The sequence below is a fragment of the Cygnus olor genome, chromosome Z (genome assembly GCF_009769625.2).
Source record: "Cygnus olor isolate bCygOlo1 chromosome Z, bCygOlo1.pri.v2, whole genome shotgun sequence".
In the NCBI taxonomy this organism is placed as follows: Eukaryota; Metazoa; Chordata; class Aves; order Anseriformes; family Anatidae; genus Cygnus; species Cygnus olor.
In genome coordinates this window covers 59442274-59465095 of record NC_049198.1, presented here as the reverse complement: position 1 = coordinate 59465095, position 22822 = coordinate 59442274, and the positions used below count along the sequence as shown (strand labels likewise).

Here is a 22822-nt window from a genome sequence, read left to right as displayed (position 1 = left end):
TTGTACAAAGAGATTAATGAAACAGTAATGAAAATATTTTAGTTTGAGACAGTTAAAATATCTTTAAAAGTAACTCTATCTCAAAAAACTATGTATGAATCACATTTTCATGCACGGATGCTCTTCAGTGAGAAATTTTCTATATGGCATTAAATACAATTATTTGAGGCAGGATAAGAGTGATTACATGAATTTTTAATTTACATTGTACTAAAACTATATTGCATCTACATAAAGTTTTCATGTAAAATTTTCAAATTAACTAACCATTTTTTGTCACAAGGAGTGACTTGCATACAGACCAGATTACTTACAGCAAATGCAAAACTTAAAAGAGTTAAAGGAACTCTTTACAGGGACAAAACCAGAAAAGGAAACAAATGCTCTTTTACTACACATCATTTAAGTACCAAGCATTTGTAAAACTAAATAGAGCCATATAAACCTAGCATTACACATTTAACTTGGAGCAACAAAAATTCACAGCAAAAAACAGATTCTTGAGGGATCCCCTGGACTATCAGTGGTCAATGCACTATTTGGCTTGTCTATCCCATCCTGTTTTCTTCACTAGTAGCCTTATAATGAGGAATGCATTTGGTTCTTGCAGTCAACTATTAGTAGAATAACATGATGTAGAAGGTGATTTAGATACTATCTGAAACTCCTGAACTCTATCCAAACTCCTAAAGCCAAGATAAACAGCAACATTCAAAATGACAGCACAACATAAATAAACTACCAAAGGGAACTGTGAAATAGCAGAGGGAGTTTCTTTAAAATATGCTAAGAAATAGCACTTTGGACTGCTAAACAAAGATTTCTACTACTGATTAGATTTTTGCACTAGTTACTAGACCAATGAATGCTTTTATGTGGTTTCTTCACAAACAATTCTAATGTGTCTGAAGGTAAGTACAAATACCTAGTTATATAAAAATTGAATGGCAGTAAGTAGACTAAACAGAGAGTCTGGTAACATGTATTTCCCTAAATACCATAGGATTGCTGGAACAAGGGAAATCTTTAAATTTGCGAAACTGTATGATTCCATGCAAAATCCACTGAAATAGTCCTATAGCCAGTTTTATGACAGTCTAGCATCCCGGTTTGGAGATTCTTGGTCTGGGAAAATTCATATGTAGTATTAAAACAAACTGCTTGGATTCGTAAAAGAGAGTGAATTTAATCCGCTTTATGTGTGCCTTTTGACAGATGTTTCAAGTTGCAATTTTAATCCACAGTTATTTTGATTTGGAAGGCAAATTTTCTGTCAGAGAATAAAGCCAAAGCCACCAAAATCTGGCCTCCAAGTTGTGGCAAACACAGTATAGGAAAAACTATAGAGTATATTTCCCTCTCTCCCTCTCTCTGAATGCACACACTGCAGAGACATCTCTTTCTGTATCTGTAAATGCATAACTGTACTTAGAATCCCTGCAACTTTCCTCTCTTCTCATGTATTACTACTAAACTTTTCTTACCCACAGCAGAGTAAGTTCAGCGTATTTCTTTGCCTGTAACCTTCCACACTCAGCATCTTTCCCTGCATTCAGGGCTATTCTCTTGTCTGTAACTTCTAGGAATTCTATGATTTGCAATGAAAACTTGTAAACAAACTACCTGATGTCACATTCATTTGCCACATGCATACAATGCTGGGCAGAAAATCTATTATAACAACCTATTTAAAGCCCAAAGTAGTTAATACTATGCCAAGCTAATAATAGCCCCTGCTTCCCAGAAGACTGGGCTTAGCACCCCATCTATACTACTGCTGATTCCAGAGGCAATATAAACTCCAGTGGTCCATGAACTTAATTGCGTGTTACAGATTTACACATTTTTCCCTCTCTTTTTATGCTATACATACACTTTTGAGTGCACTCTATTGTAAACAGACATTACTGTGAAGGGCTTACATGACTTTTTAAAAAAAATTCTGGTCTATTTAATTTCTTAGCAATCACATCTGTTTTGCGAATTTGGTCTCTGGAAAAGTTTTTAAAAGGGTTAGTTTTCATCATGGAATATAAATCAACATCACAGAGTTTTAAAATACTGTAGTAACTTCTAGCAATTGCTTTTTCCTTACTGTAGTAACTCTATTAACTGATCATCAATAAGTTAAGAAAAAGAGGGTTTCTGTGGATATATTTTAAAGGTTGAAAAATATTAGGTTATATCTCCACAAAATTACTACAGGTGGATAGATTATTCAACTAATATTAGTACTACTGGCAGAAACAATGAGATTATTGTATTAGTAAAATGTAGCATTAGCGACCTGTGGTTTGTAATCTTCGGTTACCTTGGTACCCAGATGACTTGTCAGTCTGCGAGGAACAGAATAGTTATTACTAGAGCTCATAACACTGGCTGTCTCATGGTCCATTCGAGCAGCAGAACCCTACAAATTTAAACAACAATTCAGTATAACACGAAGTCTAACTGAAAAAACAACTACTGGCTAATTCAATTTCAGCACTGGATCATGAAAATCATATTTACAGTGGTGAACTGTCAACGTATTTTGGATAAGTTAGGTCCTCCCTGCCCTTACACTACTTAGATGTCACTGTTAAGTGGGCTTTATTAACCAATTCTCCCAAAATTCAGTGTCAATGGAGTTCTATCTTCAATTGAATTCTTTTATAATTGCTGTTTTCATCGAGAAAAGGGAGAACTGGACTTTGCAGCAAGCTGAATTATGATTTTTTATGGAGAGAAAAAAGCAGCTTTTACTTTTAAGTCAGATTACACACTGCCTAAGAATACGCATACATCTTCAGAATACAATCAGATAAGCAAGAACTGACAAGTTAAGAGATTCATCTGGACAAGGAGTAACCACACTTGAATTTGTCCATGTCGAAACCAAATTACAAATGGATGAATCAGTTTTGTTTTTAATGAAAAGTTGCAAAACAATGCTGACACTATTAGCTGCAATTTTCTTAGAAATTATTGTGAATGTCCCTACCTATTGTAGCAAGAACTATTATTAGGATATTTGCCATCTTTCAATCTATTTTGTGTATTTTTCCTTTTCCACCTTTGCTATCCACCTTTTTTTTTGTCTTTGTTGATCATTTTCTCTACTTACTGTCTGTGAAGTTGCCTTTACTATGTCTCTCCCTCCCCATTCAGTTTAGGGAACTTAAAAATACATTTGAATAGTGAACACTTTAATAGAACATCGCTCTATTTATTTCATTTCTGTATTGGTGAACTTCATCTTGTCTTGCAAATGAGGTGAGTGCCTTACAAGATTTACATCTCCCCAGTGCTCTGTTGACCTCAACCCAGATTTTTTTTTCTTTCTCCCTGTATCAGCTCTAACAGCAGCTGATAGCAGAAGGAAGACAACTTCCTAAAAGTTCTGGATCTGTTATACATACAGGTAAATATGTTACCCACCACGATCATAAGATGGTGATATGATACATATTTATCTGGAATCATGTTTGTGTTCTCAACATCACAGCCCAAACAAAAAATAAACTCCAAAAGCTGAAAAATTACTTCATATTCTAACTGTTTTTATACACTAACTGTGAGGGAATCACAGAAGCCACACAATTCCTACGAAAAATCAAATATTAGTGGACTGTATCAGTGACATTTACTGTACATTATAACTGTATCAGTGACATTTAAAATGCTACGTACAAAATAACGTTATTTTAAAGGCAGTTCTTTTAATCTTATGACTTGTAATATCCTAATTTAAAATTAGATTCAATTATAAAATTAAAAGTAGCTAGCAGCATACTGACTATGCAATCAGGGCAAAAATTTCAAAGGGGGTGTCTGCACACCTAGTTGAGAATACCTGAATACCTCAGTGGAAATCAGCAATAGGAACTGTAACTGCTCACTCACTTTTAGTATCAAAACACTGCTTTACTGAGGTAATCAACAATCCTGTGCTGATCCTGCCCAAAAGCTAAAATGTGTTCATGAAATTATTAGCTTAATTAACAAAACAATATTGTCAAGCTATCTGGACCAATGATATCTTTTTTTTTCCAATGAAAACAAAGAACACTGAAGAAAACTGTTCGAAAGACACTTTGAAATAATTTGTTGTTTTTCAAGGTGCACCATTAAGAAAGAAGACAAATATTCCTCTCAGAGTATTTGCTATTCATACAGTTCAATATCTTAAATTTGAAATTGAAAGTGAGTATAAATAAATTTGGAAATAGCTTCAGGTTGAGTTTGTTTAAACAGAAAAAAATCTAGTTGTATTGGAACATTTAAAAACATTATTATACTCATTTCACTCTCCATTTGAATCCAGAACATTCATACATATTCCAGAATAAGTGCTAGCACAGGATGCTAAAAAGTTGTAACTAGAATGATTTAGTCATATTAATTTATTCCAATATATATTTCCAGTGTAAGTAAGCCCGTATGTTCTCTATTGAATATGAGGAAAATTCAAAATCTTTAAGCTTAACATTAGAACTATATTGTACTTTTTGAATCGCTCACTTCAATAATCTGTGGTGCTGTGAATATGCGAAAGGACCCCAATATTTTTACACTGACCAATCCCTTCATATCATTTTGACCTCAGACTACATTCAGAGGATTACAGATTCAACATAATGTACATGCAAAAATTCTCCACTGCTAAATTCACTACAATCATCTTATCCAATAGAGTAAAAAAGATGAAAGTTTGGAGTACTACATGTTAAAGTTCACCACAGTACAGACAGAAATATTGCCCTTTTCCCTATTGTTTCTCCCAAACTGTACTTATTTTTGTTCCCATAACTATTTCATTCAAAGCCATCATGTGGCCTTGCTACTTGTAGGATGCCAGGAGGCCCAAAAGAAATGTAACTACCTTTTTTTTTAATGGCTCCTAAAGACTGATTTGAAAGAATTAGTGTAAGAAATGTGTAGCCATTCATCTGAGAAAGTGAAAAAATGACAAATATTACTTGGACCATTCTTGTGTAGGACTTTCTCATTTTAAACCATCTCCTATTTGTCTACTTCATCTTGTTTTCTCTTGTTATAGCTCACTGTTATTCACTCATTGTTTGTTTTACTATGCTTGTTACCTTCCCTGTCAGTCAGGTCATTTTCCCTATTTTGTGTCAGATTTTCTTAATGAAGTAGACAACCTAACTGAATTTCTTCACAAATCTTGCAAAACAAAGGAATGCAAAAACTTCTCTTCAGTGCCAGGACAGTGAGCATAATGGAAGAGAACATAGCTGAAAGATGAAAGGGACAAAACTGAATCCTGAAAAATCTCAGCTTCAACTCGCAGCATTTCAATTAACATTTATTAATGTTAGTAGATAGGGCTACAAAAACAATTAGACCCAGATTATTTCATTAAAACTTCTTGCACTCCACTTAATAGTGACTGCTGAAAGAAACAAAGTATATTCAGCTGGTTTGTCACAAATAACTGTTTTGCCCAATCCATTACGCTTTTTCTCTCTAGACTTGCACTGCAAGTAAATAATCCCCAGATGTCTCTAGAACACAGATTCAGAGCCTTGGATTTATCAGCCTACAGGAGGAAATAACATGCACATTTTAAAGATTTTTATGAGGCAAAATTCAAATTGCTAAAATCCCAAACATAGGACCTCCAATGAAGAATGAATGAATCCTTCACTTGAGCAAGTCTGCCAGGACATGACAATCCCTTCTTTCTTCCTTCCCTGTAAAATATCTGTTCTCCAAAATAACTCCTGATGCATACAATGAAGACAGATGATACAGCCACAATGCATCAATTATTCAAACACATTATGCTTTCAGCCTCAAAGCAGTGCTGAACTATTTTTTTTCCCACACAATAAAGCTGTCATAAGAATTAGAGTCAAAGCCTCATGCAATTGCTCAGATACGGCTGACAGAACTTAATTCTAAATGGTGATCAAATATATTTCAAAAGCAAAATCATGAGCTGTGCTTAATGTTTAATCAAATGAAATATTCTAACCAAACCACAGTTTATATTCCTTCTGATAAATCTTCTTGTCCGTGATACTTTCAGGAGGACTAAAATAATTCTATTTCCCCAAAGTAGCAGAAATATTTTGCATATGAATTCAACTATTAGATTTGTAGTGTGAACTTCAGGAATACACATTACTAATGGGAATGTCTCAGCTACAGTTGGAGATCATGAAGTGATTGAACATTAGGGCACGGTAAATAAATCAAAATATTTTTAGCCATTGAAGGTTTAATAAGTATTTTTAAAAAAGACAGAAAAAATTTAATGTAACACTCAAAATGTAAACCCAGTAATGTATTTCACTAATATAAGGAACAACAACGACCAACTGTTTAGAAGCATTTAAAAAAACATTTAGCACACTTCCAGATTATCTCATTGATAATGCTGTTTCAAAGCTTTATCTGATATTGTATTAAAGAAATACTAATGATAAACCTGCCATTTGAATCTTCTCTTTAAAATCACTGACATTTCACTGATAATTTATAAAGTAAAATTTTGAGCCATTTCCCATAACTAAATCATACTGCTAATATTACAGTTCACCTATGATAAAATAGTATTTTCTCTAGTCATTTTTGTTATATCCATCTTAGTATCAAGGTCATTAATTATTTAAACAAAAGAAAACCACTCCCTGCATTATAGAATGCTTATACTTCATCTTATAAAAACATTTCCTTCTAACGAATACAAGTTATTACTGATTTCTAGATGGAATGAAGAAAACCAAATCTTTTTAAAATGAGCAGGCACACAAACACTGTAAAGTATATATCAATAAATAAGCACTATACATTTCCAGTACTACTACATCCACATTATTTACGTATAACATCACCAAATGAAAAAATATATAACAAACAAAAATAATCAATTTACCTGACCAGTACTGCTAGTTGGCATACTGATTTCTGCTGCTCCTTGACCTTCACTCTGCCTCTCAGTATCATGGGAACCTGCATCATGCTTGCTTTGAGGTGCTCTCTGTTAATATAAGAGTTTATGAAATTATATTCAGAAACGAAGTATGCAACCATTCAAAGCTCTGTAGACTGTGAATATATCAGTGCTACATCTTCACAAAGCCATTGAACAGTACTTTGTATTTCGCAACACTTAGTCTCAATAATTAACAGCTGAGTGTCAGAAAAACTGCAGGATGAAAGTGAAGCATGTCCTCTGAGGATTATAGCCCTGCAAGACAAAGGATTTGCTGTGAGACACTGGAACACCATTTTCCACCAGCTGTGCTCACATCGCTATCAGAAATGTAACAGAATTGGAGCAAACAACTGCCTTCCCTGCACTATCACGTGATCCGTGCATTTGCTGGGGACTAGGGCTAGCACAGTTAAATTAAGCTTCACAATCACAGACAAACAAATCATGGGTGAAAAGAAGGCCACCTATATAGTAAGGATCGTTCTGAATTTTAAAGACAAACAGCATAGGAATGATGCAAATAAAATTGCTATATCCTTGATGCTATATCAGCCTGATCATATACAACCAAAATAAATTAAACCAATACAGCAACCTGACATAGATGCATGTTTCAGTTTCTTAAGGAGACCCATTTTTCTGCACAGTACGTGGAAATTAAACCAGTGTCCCCATCACTGAGAGAGATCAGGACATCAACACCAAAATCAGGCCTTTAGATAGGGTTCCTTAAAAAAGCAAACAGAATAACCGAGCAGTTATGAAGTACGTGAATATCCAGCATCATCCACTATTGTGCTTAAAATGTTCCAGCTTTTCAGAACAATACATAAACCTGCCCTTGGAAATGGTTTGAAGTCTGGAGTTGAAAAGGTATTGTCCTACTTCAAAAGCACGATTATTCTTATAGAGTCATAGAATGACAGAATATCCTGAGTTGGAAGGGACACACAAGGATCATTGAATCCAGCTCCTGGCAAATTACTTTTGATGGCAAGCCTCATTTTTTTAGACTTAGAGGCTACTATCATACACTTACATTCTTTTCATTTGTTAAATTATTTGTTAACAGCTGCTATATTCAATTCAGTTTCCATGGGGCCCTACGATGTTTCTGAGCAGTACAGCTTATGATAGCACAGTCTACCCCATCTAGCTTTATGGAAATTTCTCTTTTACTTTCAGGAGAAACATACTTTTCTTCAATGTGCACATACTGAAACTTTTTCGGTCACCCGAAAAAAGTTACCTTCTTTAGGTATATGGTGATCAAACTCATACATTATCCCCATTATACACTCTTTTATTTTGTTCATATAAAGACATTAGAGCCTCAAACCCAGAAAATGTTTAGTGTTGAACAGTTTCAAAAAACAGTAACTACATGTTTGGCAATAATTTTGGGATAGACATTAAAAATAAATCATATATATATAGGCTAATGGAAGAAAATATGTCAAAGAACATTAGCATTACACAAATAAAAAAGTGACATTAATGATTGGTAACATTTTTCTTAACATGATATGCTCAGTTATGGAAAATGAGTATCACATTTGCCTTTTAACTCACAAGGCAAAACTCAGAAAACTTTTCTGGAGACAGCGTTACTGTTCTTTTAAAACTGAATTGTAATTTAAAAACTCACCATCTCTGTCTGTGTATGAGATTCTATTGCTATGGACGCTCATACCATGACTGAAGGCATTTTGGTTCCCAGTACAAGAGTGGGGACTCAATCAAGATCAGTATGAACACAGTATGACGACTCTCCCTCTCTCACAGTATTTTCAGTCTTGAATAAAGTCTAATGATGAGTTTGACATAAAATCTAGATCTAAGTGCCCACTGTAACTAAGAACAGAATTTTCCAGCCATCAGATAACAATTTTCAATCTCATGAAGAAATTAGTATTTAATGTGCCTAAAGGTGAAAAGCAGAACGGTTCTTCAGCAAGGCTCATGAATTACTGAGTTACCCTAGAGGATAATGTTATCCATCAAAAAATAGTTCTGGATTTGGGGCACATTTTTTAGGAATGATGATGGTGGTATATTTATTAGTGTTCATGTAACTAACGCACAAACAGGGAGATACTTCATTCCCTGACACCAAAAGCAGAACTCTCCTCAGCATTCTCTGTTCCTCTCTTCCCATTCATTATCAATTTTATTTTCCACATGCTATTTATGAAAGAGATGGCTTCCATTTCCCCCCAAAAGCTCTCTGCCACTACAAAAAGAAGTCAACATTACAACCAAATTCATTCACAATTATAAGGCCATTCTTAACAGTTACAAAAGCAAGGTTATAAACAGTTAAAAAAGCAACAGTTACTTTAAACATTAGTGTACACTCACAACATGCATGAATAAATACATGTTATATTGTCTCATCAGTCATCCATAGGGCTTGAAGGTCTGTCACTTCTGAATTCTGGCATCACACTACAAAAGTAACTCTAAAATTTGAAGTTACCAAGTATGCTTGTTTGCTTTTGTAGCAAAATACTGAAAGACTGCATGTGCCTGAGAGAGAAAGACAGGGGTGCTCCCTCCATCTTGTCACTATGCTCTAAATGCTTCTGAAGTCAACAACTATCACTTGACAAGTAATTTTGCCATATTTACTAGTAGAAAAGTACATTTACATTTTTGCTAAGACAACAAACTACAAATAATTGTACTTAATATCTTGTAAACATGAATTGTTGAAAAAGTCTCTTGTGTATTTATTAGGACTAAATAATTTTCCATACACAGATTTTTTTTCCACAATATTCAACTACCCTATTATTTTCTGTACCTTGAAAACTACACATTTTCTAGAGAGCATAACATATGCCATAACTTCATAGTAAGTACAATTATACGCATACAGGTGTAAGTAAGAACATAAGACAGAACAACGCAAGAAACAAAAACAAGCCAGAAGACTGAAACAGTTTTGCTTCCATTGAGTCATAAGGAAAAAAATGCAGTGAGTTAAATCTTTCAGAGGATGCCTGCCTATCACAGTTTAAACAGTTTAAAGTTCGCAAAGCATTAATCTCTGTATGTAATAAACCCTTTACATTTTATCTACAGCAACATTGCACAATGGAACATTCACATTTCAAATTACAGATAGGCCTGTGCCACTGTAACAAATAGAAAACCCCATATTAAGTACTTGACAAGAAATTGCCTTTTTCTTTTAAATGCAATTTCAGATTTGTACCTGACAGCAAAACATTCTATCTTCAAAGGGGTCTAACTCTATAGAGGATTTCAAACTTTGCTATGAAGGTTTTTAAAAATATTTTATTGATACATGAGAATTCTTATGAAACTGGGAGGTACTCGCAAGTAAATTACTTGAACTATATCTAACAGCATTTACAAGAGCTAGCAATTTGCAAAGCCTTACAAATGAGCTAAAATGTGAGCTAAAGTTTTCTCTGCTGATTTATTTCATAAAACTACTCTTTATGGTATATTATTATATTTGGTTGTTTTCTACAGCATATATTGCTCTTAGATTCCATAATGATTGGCATAACCACACCAGCTAACCATATCAGCAGATAAATCTATGGCATTTATTATTGACATTAGATCTTTATAAACATAAGGAGCACATTCAAGTTGGGTATCATATCAGGCACAATAGAAATATAATAAATGCCTCATGTTTACACTTTTCAGTTACACGGACTTTGCAATTTCACTGCTAATACCCTCCTTCTTGCCACCAGGCAATTTCAGCTAGATTCAGATGCTGTTCAATAGGACTGGCCATCTGTCAAATGACTAAAACCACACTGAAGTAATAATACCTGTGTAGTGACTGCCTCCTTTACCACCAGCACCCAGGTAACTCTCCCCTAAAACATGCAATAGCACAACCAGCCAACCAGATGCTTTATGGGTAAGACACCATAACAAAATTTTGAAAAAGCAGAAGAATTGATATGTATTCAGCAGCCAAGTAATTTGAAAAACGGAGCAGAAAGAAAACTAAGACAAAAAACTTCTCTAATTAGGTAGTTCCATCTTGTTGCTGTTTGAGTGCTTGACCTCCGGTGAGGCTAAAATACTGTGCCTTTTTTTTATTAAACCAGAGTAAGAGAGAAATGTTCTGGGGACATGCTCCATCTGATCAAATGAGGCAGAAGTATCACAGGCTGGCCAATCTGCCAGACAGAGCTTTAAACCAGAAACAACAAGGGATGGAGTGATCCCTCAAAGAACAAGTAAGGAAGCTGCAGATAGGGTAGGCAAGCCAAGGGGCCCTAACAGATGAGAACACAAGGGCAGTCCACAGGACAAAGGAAGTGGAATCCCTTTGTGGACAGGCATACAGAACAGCCATAGGGAGAAAGCTCTTAAGCCCGTACAGGGGGAGTTGGCACACTTGGGCACCTCTCTGAAATGTCTCTACACTCATGCATGCTGCATGGGAAACAGAGCAGGAGTTAAAAGGTCTGCGTGCTATTGTAGGGCTATGGCCTCCTTGGATTCATGGAGATGTGGTGGGAAAGCTGACATGACTGGATGGCTGTGACTTGGGGGTAAAGACCTTGTAGGAAGCACAGGCTGGGATGGTGAGGAGAACAGGTGCAATGCTTGGAGTTGTGCCTCAATGGGTAGCGGTCAGTCAAGAGCTTATGGGTGAAGATTAGCTGGAGATCAACATGGGTGCTGCTGTAGTGGGTATCTGCTATAGACCTCCTTAACCAGGAAGAAGAAATAGATGTGATCTTTTCCAAACAACTGGAGGAAGCATCGTGTGTACAGGGCCTGGCCTTCACAGGGGACTTTAACCACCCTGACATCTGCTGGAAGGGCTGTACATCAGGATCTAACAATGTGATGACAGCTTCCTGACACAGGCAAACAAAGAGCAAACAGGAAAGCTGCTCTGCTGGACCTAATATTCACAAACAAGGAAGAATTTCTGAAGACATGAAAGTCAAAGGCAGCCTTGGCTGCAGTCACCATGAGACAGTGGAATTCAGAATCCCAAGAGGAGGAAGAAGGGCAAAAAAACAGAACAGGAACTGTCCTGCACTGCAGGAAAGCACAGTTAAACCTCTTCAGATATCTGCTTGGAATAGTCACATGAGATACAGCTCTGGAGAAGAAAAGGCTCAGGGGGTATCTCATCAACATGCATAAGCACCTGGATTGGCTAAGGTATAAAAAGACCAGGTAGTTTTAATTATACACACTTCCGTCAGCTTCACTTATAATACCAGATTTTCCCCCGGATCCTGAAATTATGAAAACATTATTTTTAGAAATGGAAAAATATACATCCGTTAAGAATTCAAATGTTGTTCTGCACTCTCACTGTAGTTATTTTGAGTGAAGATAAAACCTAAAATATTCACATCTAAGATAAAATTTATAGTTAATTCACCAGTAAAAGAAATTGAGTTGAACTTTTAAGCGAATTTCCACTGAGAAAGCTGTTTTTGCTAGTGGTAATTACTACTATGGACTTTGTCATTTACAGGAAACATTATTTTGTACTTCTTAATATAGAATCCAATACTTATATGCTAAAAATATGCCTTTTAAGAAGTCTGACAGGCTGTATTTATCAATTTTTCTCTTCTGTCTCTCACGGGATAAGCAGACCATGAAGCTGCTTATTAGAAATTTTATTTGGTAAGGCATGTACAACTGATTGTTATTTGCTGAAACCAAGACACAGCCTTCATAATACATTGCACTTTCACCTTTTAACTGAACTTATCATTAGTGACTTAAGTTCAATAACAACGTAAAAAGTAATTCAAGTATTTTCACCATCAGTTAACTGGTAAGAGAACAAGTAAAAGCCTACATATATCGACTAGTTCATTAACTGTGACATCACTAGTTGATGCAAATAATCCTGCGCCTACAAGCTTACTGAAATTATTTGATTTTTTAATTAGATATATACCACAATCAAAAAAAGCAAGTAAACGCTCACTAACCTCTGCTTCAGCTGCTTGGGATTGCAGGAGCTGTCGAATACGAAGAATGTCCTTCTCTATTTGTTGAATTCTTGCCACCCTCACCTAAAATAAGTACATTTTCATACTTGTTTTTGTTCCAAAACTCCTTTTATTTATTGCATATAATGACAATATGAAGAGTTCATTTCAAATACATGTGACTATTACAACAGCTTCTACTAACAGAACTACTTAATTCATATTTAATTCAAGTGTCCTTCACACTAAAACACAGGCATGACTGCAAACATTGAAAATAGCGGGTAGTTGGGTTTCTAATAAATCTGACAATAACTTGGATATAATAACAGGTTGTCACACAGTGCACAGTCAGGCATAGAAAAAAGTCTCAGTATACTCTAACAATTTTCCCATTTCTGAAGTTAACGTTCTGTCCAGATTTTTAGCAAATTATTTCTCTTACACGTCCAATGTTAGAACTCTACTTGCCATACAGAAATGTGAGAGAGATGTATATTGACCGAGTGTGTTAGAAGTATAAAGTCCTGAATGACTTCCATCATATTCAGTTTTTACGATGATTTGTGACTTTTGCCTATGCACAGCTTCTGAGTATTTTCTGCTTCTACAAATCTCTAAGAGTTTACAAGACAAGAATAAAGAAAGCTACGTACTACTACTTTGGTTCGTCTAGGATTTTATACACATTTCTGAATCAATGCGAGTCTTTTATAACGATATCACTATTCATTTCCCACTGCAATCATTCTGTGCTTTGTAAATTGAATACTGAGAAAAACTTTACAGGATAAATATACTTCATATAAGCTGTACTGTGAAGCATAGGATGCACTGTGATTCTATACAGAAACAGTAAATTAATAAAGTAGAAGATCCCTGTGTGAGCTTGATAATAACTAAGACTTGATTTGACTTTAAAAGTGGGCAGGGAATAAATAGCCTAGTAACATCAGGATATGAACAGAAAACTGAATTATTATTATTTTTTGTAGCATAGATAAATACAATCCTGATGTTTTTACCTGAATAACATCTTCAATGTTATACTAAAAAAGAAAAGGCTTTGTTCATTTAGTGGACAAGGATCAGCATTATAACCAACCTTATTTAACATCTTTATAGCCTAGAAAACGGAAATAAGGTGAACTTTAAAAAAAAGGCATTTTTACCAAAAGATACACATGGAATAGAAACACGATGTAATCTAGAAATCTTAGAAATACAGAATATAATGGCAAATCGGAATGAATTCATGGAACATGCATCATAAGCTGTAGGAAGAATATCATGTGTATCAACATTTAGTAGAGATTCAAAGCTATAAACAGCAAACTAAAAACTTGATTTGAATTGTGCAAAGCAAAGTGTCAGAAATAAGACCAATAAATTCGAAAGCAGCACACACAAGCTTTAGTAGAACATGAGACAAATATAATTCACTCCCCTTAGCTCCCTCACAGGAAATTCTTAGTACTATAAAGATAATAAAAATGTATTACTATAAATAGCTGTACATTAGTGAAGTGATATATGACTAACAGAACATGTCCGTTCTCTAAGAATGACTTGAATTTCCCCCAAATTGAATTTCTTTCTGTGTATAAAGCAATTTATTCTATAAAGGGCATCAAGAGAATCTGAATATGCGTACATACCCATCTAAACATGGGGAAATATTTTTCTGCAGATGAATAAACCTTAAAAATCACATGATTTGTCTAACGTCACCGGGATAAGAATTGAATCTTTATCTCCCAAATTTTAGTCAAGAGATTTAAACATCAGACCTTTCTTCTTTCTGTTGATTATCTGCATTACGGGGGATGTGAGGAGCTCCATCAACCATGGGCATGCTTTATACCAAACACTGTACAAGCCCCCCCAAAAAACAACCAAATTTCTTGGCACATAGGGTTTACAATCTAAAGATCAACAATCTAAAGATCAACAGAAATACACGGTCAAAGAACTAGGAGCAACCAAAACTGATTTCTTCAACAATGAATCTGAAATGAGCCTGAAGTCTGTATTATATCAGAATGAAGACAAATTATACTTTTTTCCTATGTCAACATAAAATAACAAAGCATCTGAGGATATTTATCAGTACTTCAATGAAGACGATAAGCAGAAGGCAAAAAATTTCAAGAAAATGTTCATATTACTGGGTATCTTACTAGACACTTCATAGTAGTAAGTCAAAAATGAGTCAATATTATAAAAGAAAAAGGGGTCTAAGCTCCATATATTGTCTCAGTACTTTGTTGATATTGCTTTGTCATAATACTGCTTTTATTTTGATAAACCATGCCATTTGATTACTGCTGCTTCTGTATGTCTAGGAATGTATTTCAGACAATACTGACTGATGTTTTACCAGACTGATTATTTAACATCTGTGGAAATAAACGGTAATAAATATTTTGAATTGTCACTCCACTACTGTGGGAGACTAGTTTTTATAATTAGTGAGCAACTGATTATTCTGTTTACAGGTTCCATATGATTACATTCGGAGTTATACTTCCAAATGCGTGTAACATGATTTGCATACAGAATTGTACATGTATTCATCATGAATGCAAAACAACTCTTGGTCAGAGCAAATGACTTACAGGCATACATGTGAATTACATTTTACTTATACATCATACACTCATTTTAGGTTTCTGGTTAAGGAAACTTACCAAATCCTAGATGGATTTTATTCTAACCTTAAAAAGCACAAAAATCACAGCGCTACAGAAGCGAAACAAAGTAGCTGAATAACATGCTTGTGTGAAGCTAAAATAATAAATTAAAAGCAAATCATAAGTTTTTTTTTTCTGAAGAAAATATAAGTCTACTTCTATCTAACTCAAAAGGCTTCTTCCAAACAGGCAGAAGAGGGTGTTGCTTGTTGAGTAGCTATTTTTTAAGTTCTGGTTCCTGTTTTTGTATTTAAAAGGCTAACTAAATGCTGTGTGGTATCACTTTGTTCACACACATTTTAAAGATATAACTACCAATAATTTAATAAAATCACAGGAAAACTTCTTTCATTCTCTCATAAAGAAAGAAAAACTATACCTGTGCTCGTTTCTCCATGTCCTGACAAGTTCCCAGTTGTTCTTCCATTGCAGCTCTGATTTGTCTTGCCTCATACTCCAGTTGCCTTCTGGTCATGTCTGTTTGCAAGGAGAACTGAAATTGAAGGAGAGAAAAGACATTTTAATACATCAAACATCATTTACATCATATACCTCACTTACATAAATGTAGTATTTCATTGAAAAAATAGAACAATTACTTTTGACAGCAAAATTCATAAACAAAAAACAAAATAGATCCCTAAAATATGACTGTGTCCTGGTTTCAGTTAGGACAGAGTTAATTTTCCTCCTAGTAGCTGGCAGGGTGCTATGTTTTGGATTAGAATGAGAAGAGCGCTGGTAACATGCTGATGTTTTAATTGTTGTAGAGCAGTGCTTACACCAAACCAAGGACTTTTCAGCCTCTCTCTGTCCTGCTAGCGAGCAGGCTAGGGATGCAGCAGGAGCTGGGAGGGGACAGACCCAGGACAGCTGACCCAAACTGGCCAAAGGGGTATTCCATACCATCTGACGTCATGCTGAACAATATATAGGGGTGGCTAGCCGGGGTGGAGGGGGGGCCGGCTGCTCGGGGATAGGCTGGGCATCGGTCAACGGGTGGTGAGCAATTGCATTGTGCATCACTTATTTCGTACACATTATTACTATTAATACTATTATTATTATTATTATTGTTGTTATTCTTTTCCCTGTCTTAATAAACTGTCTTTATCTCAACTCACAGGCTTCACTTTCCCGTTTCTCTCCCCCATCCCGCAGAGGGAGGGGGGAGGGTGAGCGAACGGCTGTGTGGTGTTTGACTGCCAGCCAGGCTAAACCACAACAGACTTATTAAAAACAAGAGCACACAGTATATTTAAACTAACAGGCTACCTACCTGCAAGTTTTGCCAAATGACTAAATACAATATAGAAACACTGAGACACTATCATTCATTACAAGCCTAGAATATTTGGCTACTAACGTACTTCAGCATACCAACAAAATGTTACGCATACCATTTGAATCAGTATTTTCAAAAATATTTAGAGGTATCAAACAGCTGCAAACAAGTGATGGTATTCATGCTTCTGCTATCTACCCTATTTTTAATTATCCCGTGAAAAAGGCAGATGTTCAATTCATAACAACACAGGCACTCCAATTACATGTTTTTCAAGGCACAAGCAAAATCAATTTATGATTTTAAAGTAGATTTAAAACAAGTCTGTAAAACTAATAGAAAAAAAATAGCAGGAAAGTCAATTAAGTGCTAGTCCCTCAGGCTTTATTTTAAAACATGACAAACACAGAAAAGGATGGCAGGGACTTCTGGAGATTACCTGGTCAGCAAGGTCTTAGATTAAGGTATCCAGGCCTAAGTCAAGCCAAGTTTTGGATATTTCCATCGGGGCAAATTTCACCACTTCTCTAGGCAACCAATTCTAACATTCAATGGTCCTCACAACAAACATTTTCTTTGTTACCTACACACACAATTTTCCCTGAAATAACTTGTGCCCTCTTGTTGTGTCACAACATCCTTGTGAGTACATCCCTCTTCTCCATAGCTACCTTTTAAGTATTAGAAGACATAATTAGATCCCTCCTAGGCCTCATCTTCTCTAGGCCTAACAAGGCGATTATTTCAGCTAAAAGTTTAACTATTTTTCACATGCACACAGGTCATATATTCATGCATGTGGAAAATGGAAACAGGTCCAGTAAACATGTTTGCTCAAAAACTGAATTAGTACCATCTTTCAATGCATATCATCACATTCCTATGTTGCTGTTCTTATCAGATGAACGTAAGTTTATTGAGCTTCTTCTCAGGTCAGTAATTTCAAATACAGGAGCTATAGCTATATGGAAGTGGCAAGTAAAATGAAAAAAATGGTACAGAAGATTAGAAGTGCTTTCATTTAAAGATCAGTGACAACTACCTTTGTGAATAGTACAGCATAAAAACTCTTTCAAAAGCAGAGGGGTCACGAGCAACTATTGCATTTGTACTTCATTTGTGAAGACTTACCTCTGTTTTGCAACAGAAAAGTACTAGCAAAATAAAGGACAAATCAAAGTAATGACTGTATGGATGTGAAAAACAAACTAGAAGGCATTTTCAAATAGCCATAGCACCATGGTATTGATAATCATCAAGAGAAGACTGAAATGACTTTTGCATCTTTGCTCTAATGGTGTGGAAAAAGGAAAAATCAAAGCCCATACAGTCTAGTAGCTTTGTTTCACCAATAATATGCAAAAATCTTATCAAGGCAGAATTCATAAACCCTTTCTATTCTGGGAAATGATCTTAAAAGAATGTCAGAAGGAAGCCTTCAGCTACTGACTTATGGAAAGAAAGGTAAAGATAGACACAGCCCTAGAGCCAGTTCTACTACTGCAGCTGCACAGAAATGAGAAGGCTGTGCTTTTCAGCATGTAAGACAAAGATGTGGGCTACAGTGAGGCAGAAATCTGAGAACATGAGGAAAGTTTTCTGAAGTTTAAAACTTTAGTTATTCTTAGAAAATTCACGTAGGACTGATGTATCTTTTCCTAGGAGGCTACGCGACACTTTTTAGCCAATCATTCACCTCGCAAACAGGTTAGTGTCCAAGGGCAGCTCTCACAGAAGGTTTCAACAAGGTTCATTAAGAGAGTCAAAACCAGACAGAATCATCTACAAATACGTAAAATGTTACTAAAAAGAACGGGGTCTTCCCTTCCACTGTGGATGCAATTAGTAGTACTAAATTATCACAAAAGGGTTTTAGTGTAGATATTAGGTAAGGTATCATAATAAGAAAAACTAAGTTAATTGATTATCTGTGAAATTGAGGAGACAAATCTTAAAACCTACAATACATTTAGAGTGAGACAGACACAGTTGACAGTGCCTTTGCAAAAGGACTGCAGTACCTCAAGACCTATTTCAGGCTTTCTCCTCTTGCTTCCAATTTTCTGATCAACTTGGCTATGACTCACTGTTAGACACGCTGAAGTCCAGCTGCTTCACCCCAATCAATGAAGTGTTTCCATATTCTATTTCCATTTCCAGGACATGGACTACTGCCTAACCAGGTTTGACTGTAAAGATGAGCAACCAGATCTTCCCAAAACTGTATGTACAAAGGAATGTACTGCAAATACATCCAAGCTACTGAGGTCTGACAACAGAAAAACCCGTATTATTCTTGGAGATCAGAGATCTTCATTATCCTAGATAATGGTGACTTGACTGTGAACAGCTGGGAGATATAAAAGCTTGGAGCAACTGTATATATATACACACTATAGCATCACTTCACTCACTGTTTTGAAAGAAGAGCTCTTACGTAAATTGTCTCTTAGACTCATACTGCTCTCAAAACTGAAAGAATCCATTAAATAACAAACGAAAAGAAAAAGACCTTTGGGGGATATAGGTAAAGAAGGAGCTTACTGACACGTAATTTATTTGTCATAATAACTTCTCAGTGTTTCTTTCCAGCGCTGGCATTCATACTGATAGGTATGAATCTTAACGTATAAAATCATACATGAAAAATGTATCATTGAGACTAAGTTAGCTTTCCACAGTGAATAAAAATGTTTTAAATTAAAATAATGGTAGAGGAAGTCACCAAATTTGTAAGATATACACAGCATCTAAACAGAGATTGTAGCACCAGATACATGAAAAAGCATGGAAAAGTTACTTACATTTTCAGTAAGGGGGAGACTATCAATCCTTTTAGTAAGGTTCTGAAGCTGAGCATAATACCAGTCCTTTTCTTTCTCTTCCTTCTCCAGTTCCGCAAGCAAGAGAGATCTGTTGAAAACAGAAGCAGGAAATGTCTCACTAAGTAAGACCTCACCACCAAATATGAGTACAGAAATGAGCATTGATACCTATATAAGAGATCTATTTAGAAACAACGTTGAGGAAGATGGCACTAACAAGACGCCTGATAACGTGGGTTCTGTTCTCTTGCCTCAGCTGAACAAACTATCTACTATGTCTGTCTTAAGCAAGTCACTGTAACTTTTGTGTATCAGGCCCACATCTATAAAATAAAAGATACCTAAATTTCTCTATAAAACCAGTACGAAATCTACAGTTGAGAGGCATTTAGTGAAAAATGAAGCACAGTTATTAGTCATATGCTAACTTTCATTCTGCTTCTGTGGCCCCCTACAGACAGAAGCAGCCTCACATTCATGAGCCCTGGTCCTCATGGGGGACTTCAACCACCCCAGTATCTGTTGGAGGGACAGCACAGCGGGGCACAGGCAATCCAGGAGGTTCCTGGAATGCACTGATGATGACTTCCTTCTCCAAGTGAGAGGAAACAACAAGGAGAGATGCTGTGCTGCACCTTGTTCTCACTAACAAAGAGCACAAGTCCACAGGACCTAATGAGATACATCTGCAGGTCCTGAGGGAACTAGCGGATGAAGTTGCTAAGCCACTGTCCACCACGTTTGAGAAATAATGGTGGAATACGGGAGGAGGGGAAACAACTCACATTTTTAAAAAGGAAAAAAAAAGGAAGCCCCAAGGAACTACAGGCCAGTCACTCTCACCTCTGTGCCTGGCAAGATCATGGAGCAGATTCTGCTAGAAACTGTGCTAAGGCACACAAAATAAGGAAGTGACTGGTGATGGCCAACATGGCTTCACTAAGGGTAGCTTGTGCCTGACAGATTTGGAGGCCTTCTCTGATGGGGTTACAGCATTGGTGGATAGGGGAAGGGCAACTGACATGATCTACCTGGACGTGTGCAAAGCATTTGATGCTGTCTCCCATGATATCCTTGTCTCTAAATTGGAGAAACATGGATGTGATGGATGGGCCACTCGGTGGGTAAGGAATTGGCTGGATGGTTGCACTCAAAGAGTTGCAATCAATGGCTCAATGTCCAGGTGGAGATCAGTAACAAGCTGTGCTCCTCAGGAATCAGTATTGGGACTGGCACTGTTTAACATCTTTGTCAGTGACATGGACAGTGGGATTGAGTGCAAGTTTGCTGATAATACCAAGTTGTGTGGTACGGTCAACATGCTGGAGGTGATGTCATTCAGAGGGACCTGGACAAGCTGAGAGGTGGGCCCATGCAAACCTCATGAGGTTCAACAAGGCCAAGTGCAAGGTCCTGCACCTGGGCCAGGGCAATCCCAACCAAGTACCAAGAGAAAAGAAGTTGTGGATGCCCTATCCCAGGACCCCATCCCAGGAGGTGTTCATGACAGGGGAGTTGGAACTAGATGATCTTCCACCCCAAGCTGTTCAATGATACTGTAGTTCTGTGATTTTACAGGTAAAGGCTGGGGGACAAATGGATTGAGAGCAGCCCTCAAGTAAAGAAGTTGGGGGTACTGGTCGATGAAAAACTGAACATGAGCTGGCAATGTGAATTTGCAGCCTGGAAAGCCAACAGTAACCTAGGCTGCATGAAAAGTGTGACCAACAGGTCAAAGGTGATTCTCCCCCTTTGCTCTGCTCTTGTGACACCCCACCTAGAGCATTGCATTCGGCTCTGGGGCCCCCAGCATAAGAAGGGAAGGGACCTTTTAGAGTGAGTCCAGAGGAGAAGTCCAGAGGAGAGTCAAGAAGATGATTAGAGGACTGGTGTACCTCTTTTATGAAGACAGGATGAGAGAGTTGGGGTTGTTCAGCCTGGAGAAGAGAAAGCTCCAGGGAGACCTTACAGAGGCCTTGCAGTGCCTAAAGGGGGCCTACAGGAAAGCTGGGGAGGGACTCTTTGTCAGGGGGTGTAGTGATAGGACAAGGGGGAATGGTTTTAAACTAAAAGAGGGGAGATTTAGATTAGATGTTGAGGAAATTCTTCACTCAGAGGGTGGTGAGGCACTGGCACAGGTTGCCCACAGAAAAGCTGTGGATGCCCCATCCCTGAAAGTGTTCAAGACCAGGCTGGATGGGGCTTTGAACAACCTGATCTAGTGGGTGGCATCCCCGTGCAGGGCAGGGGGATTGGAACTGGGTGATCTTTAAGGTCCCTTCCAACCTGAAACATCCTATGATTCTTTCAGACGGTAAGTTTTGTATGACACACTGAACTACCGTTGCTACTTATGAAAAGGCCTGGAAATTACAGGAGTGTATATGTCTCAGAATCTTGTTTTGAAATTCATTTATCTTTTCTCCTTTTGTAGCGTCTCCTCATTAAACTGTCACCCATACAAAAACAAGAAAAAGCATACAAAATCAAGTTACTTGTATGATTACTAAAAATACTTGAAGAGAGTACTTACCATCAAATGTTATAGACAGGATATATCTGCAGTGGTTTATCACATTTTAAATGGGTACCAAACATACTGTAGATCTGAATATTCTCATATAGAGAACGATATGAATTTGACTACATTCAGACTACCAAAAAATCTATTAAACTCTGTAACTACTATTTTATGAATCCTTCATAAACTACATTTATGTAGTTGCAAAATTTATCAGTATGGTTACATATTTTTTTTATTTTCATCACATTTTTCAAAATTAAGATTTTCAGATAAAATCTGAATAGCACAAGTATACAGGCAAGCTACTTTTTTTCAAAAAGTGTATTAGTTTCTTATAAATGCTTTCTGCAAGTGTTCTTCCTTCCAGCATTTTAATATTGCTCATTAACATTTAAAGAAATGCAAAAAATCTTATCAGATTACAGATGAGATAAACATAGAAATCACAGAATATTTTTAAAAATGAAACGTGCGTAGTATTCATAAAAAAAGATGAACTGATAAAGCTGAAGACTGAACTCAAACACTAAGCCAGAGGACAGAAAGCAGCAAAGAAAATTGCCCGGTACTACTTCCT

The 22822-nt window shown here is 36.5% G+C and overlaps 1 protein-coding gene across 6 annotated transcripts in view; it reads right to left on the bottom strand.

Moving 5' to 3' along the window:
• APC (APC regulator of WNT signaling pathway) overlaps positions 1-22822 on the bottom strand; it is a 90647-nt gene that overhangs the window by 14625 nt on the left and 53200 nt on the right. For 3 of the 6 annotated variants that reach the window (XM_040540127.1, XM_040540125.1, XM_040540131.1), the window contains 5 exons: positions 19701-19809; positions 15991-16104; positions 12919-13002; positions 6887-6991; positions 2288-2410 (listed from right to left, as the gene is read on the bottom strand). In XM_040540127.1, the coding sequence (XP_040396061.1) occupies positions 2288-2410; positions 6887-6991; positions 12919-13002; positions 15991-16104; positions 19701-19809 (535 nt within the window). The remainder of the gene's footprint in view (positions 1-2287; positions 2411-6886; positions 6992-12918; positions 13003-15990; positions 16105-19700; positions 19810-22822) is intronic. The other 3 variants (XM_040540128.1, XM_040540129.1, XM_040540130.1) reach the window with 2 other exon arrangements.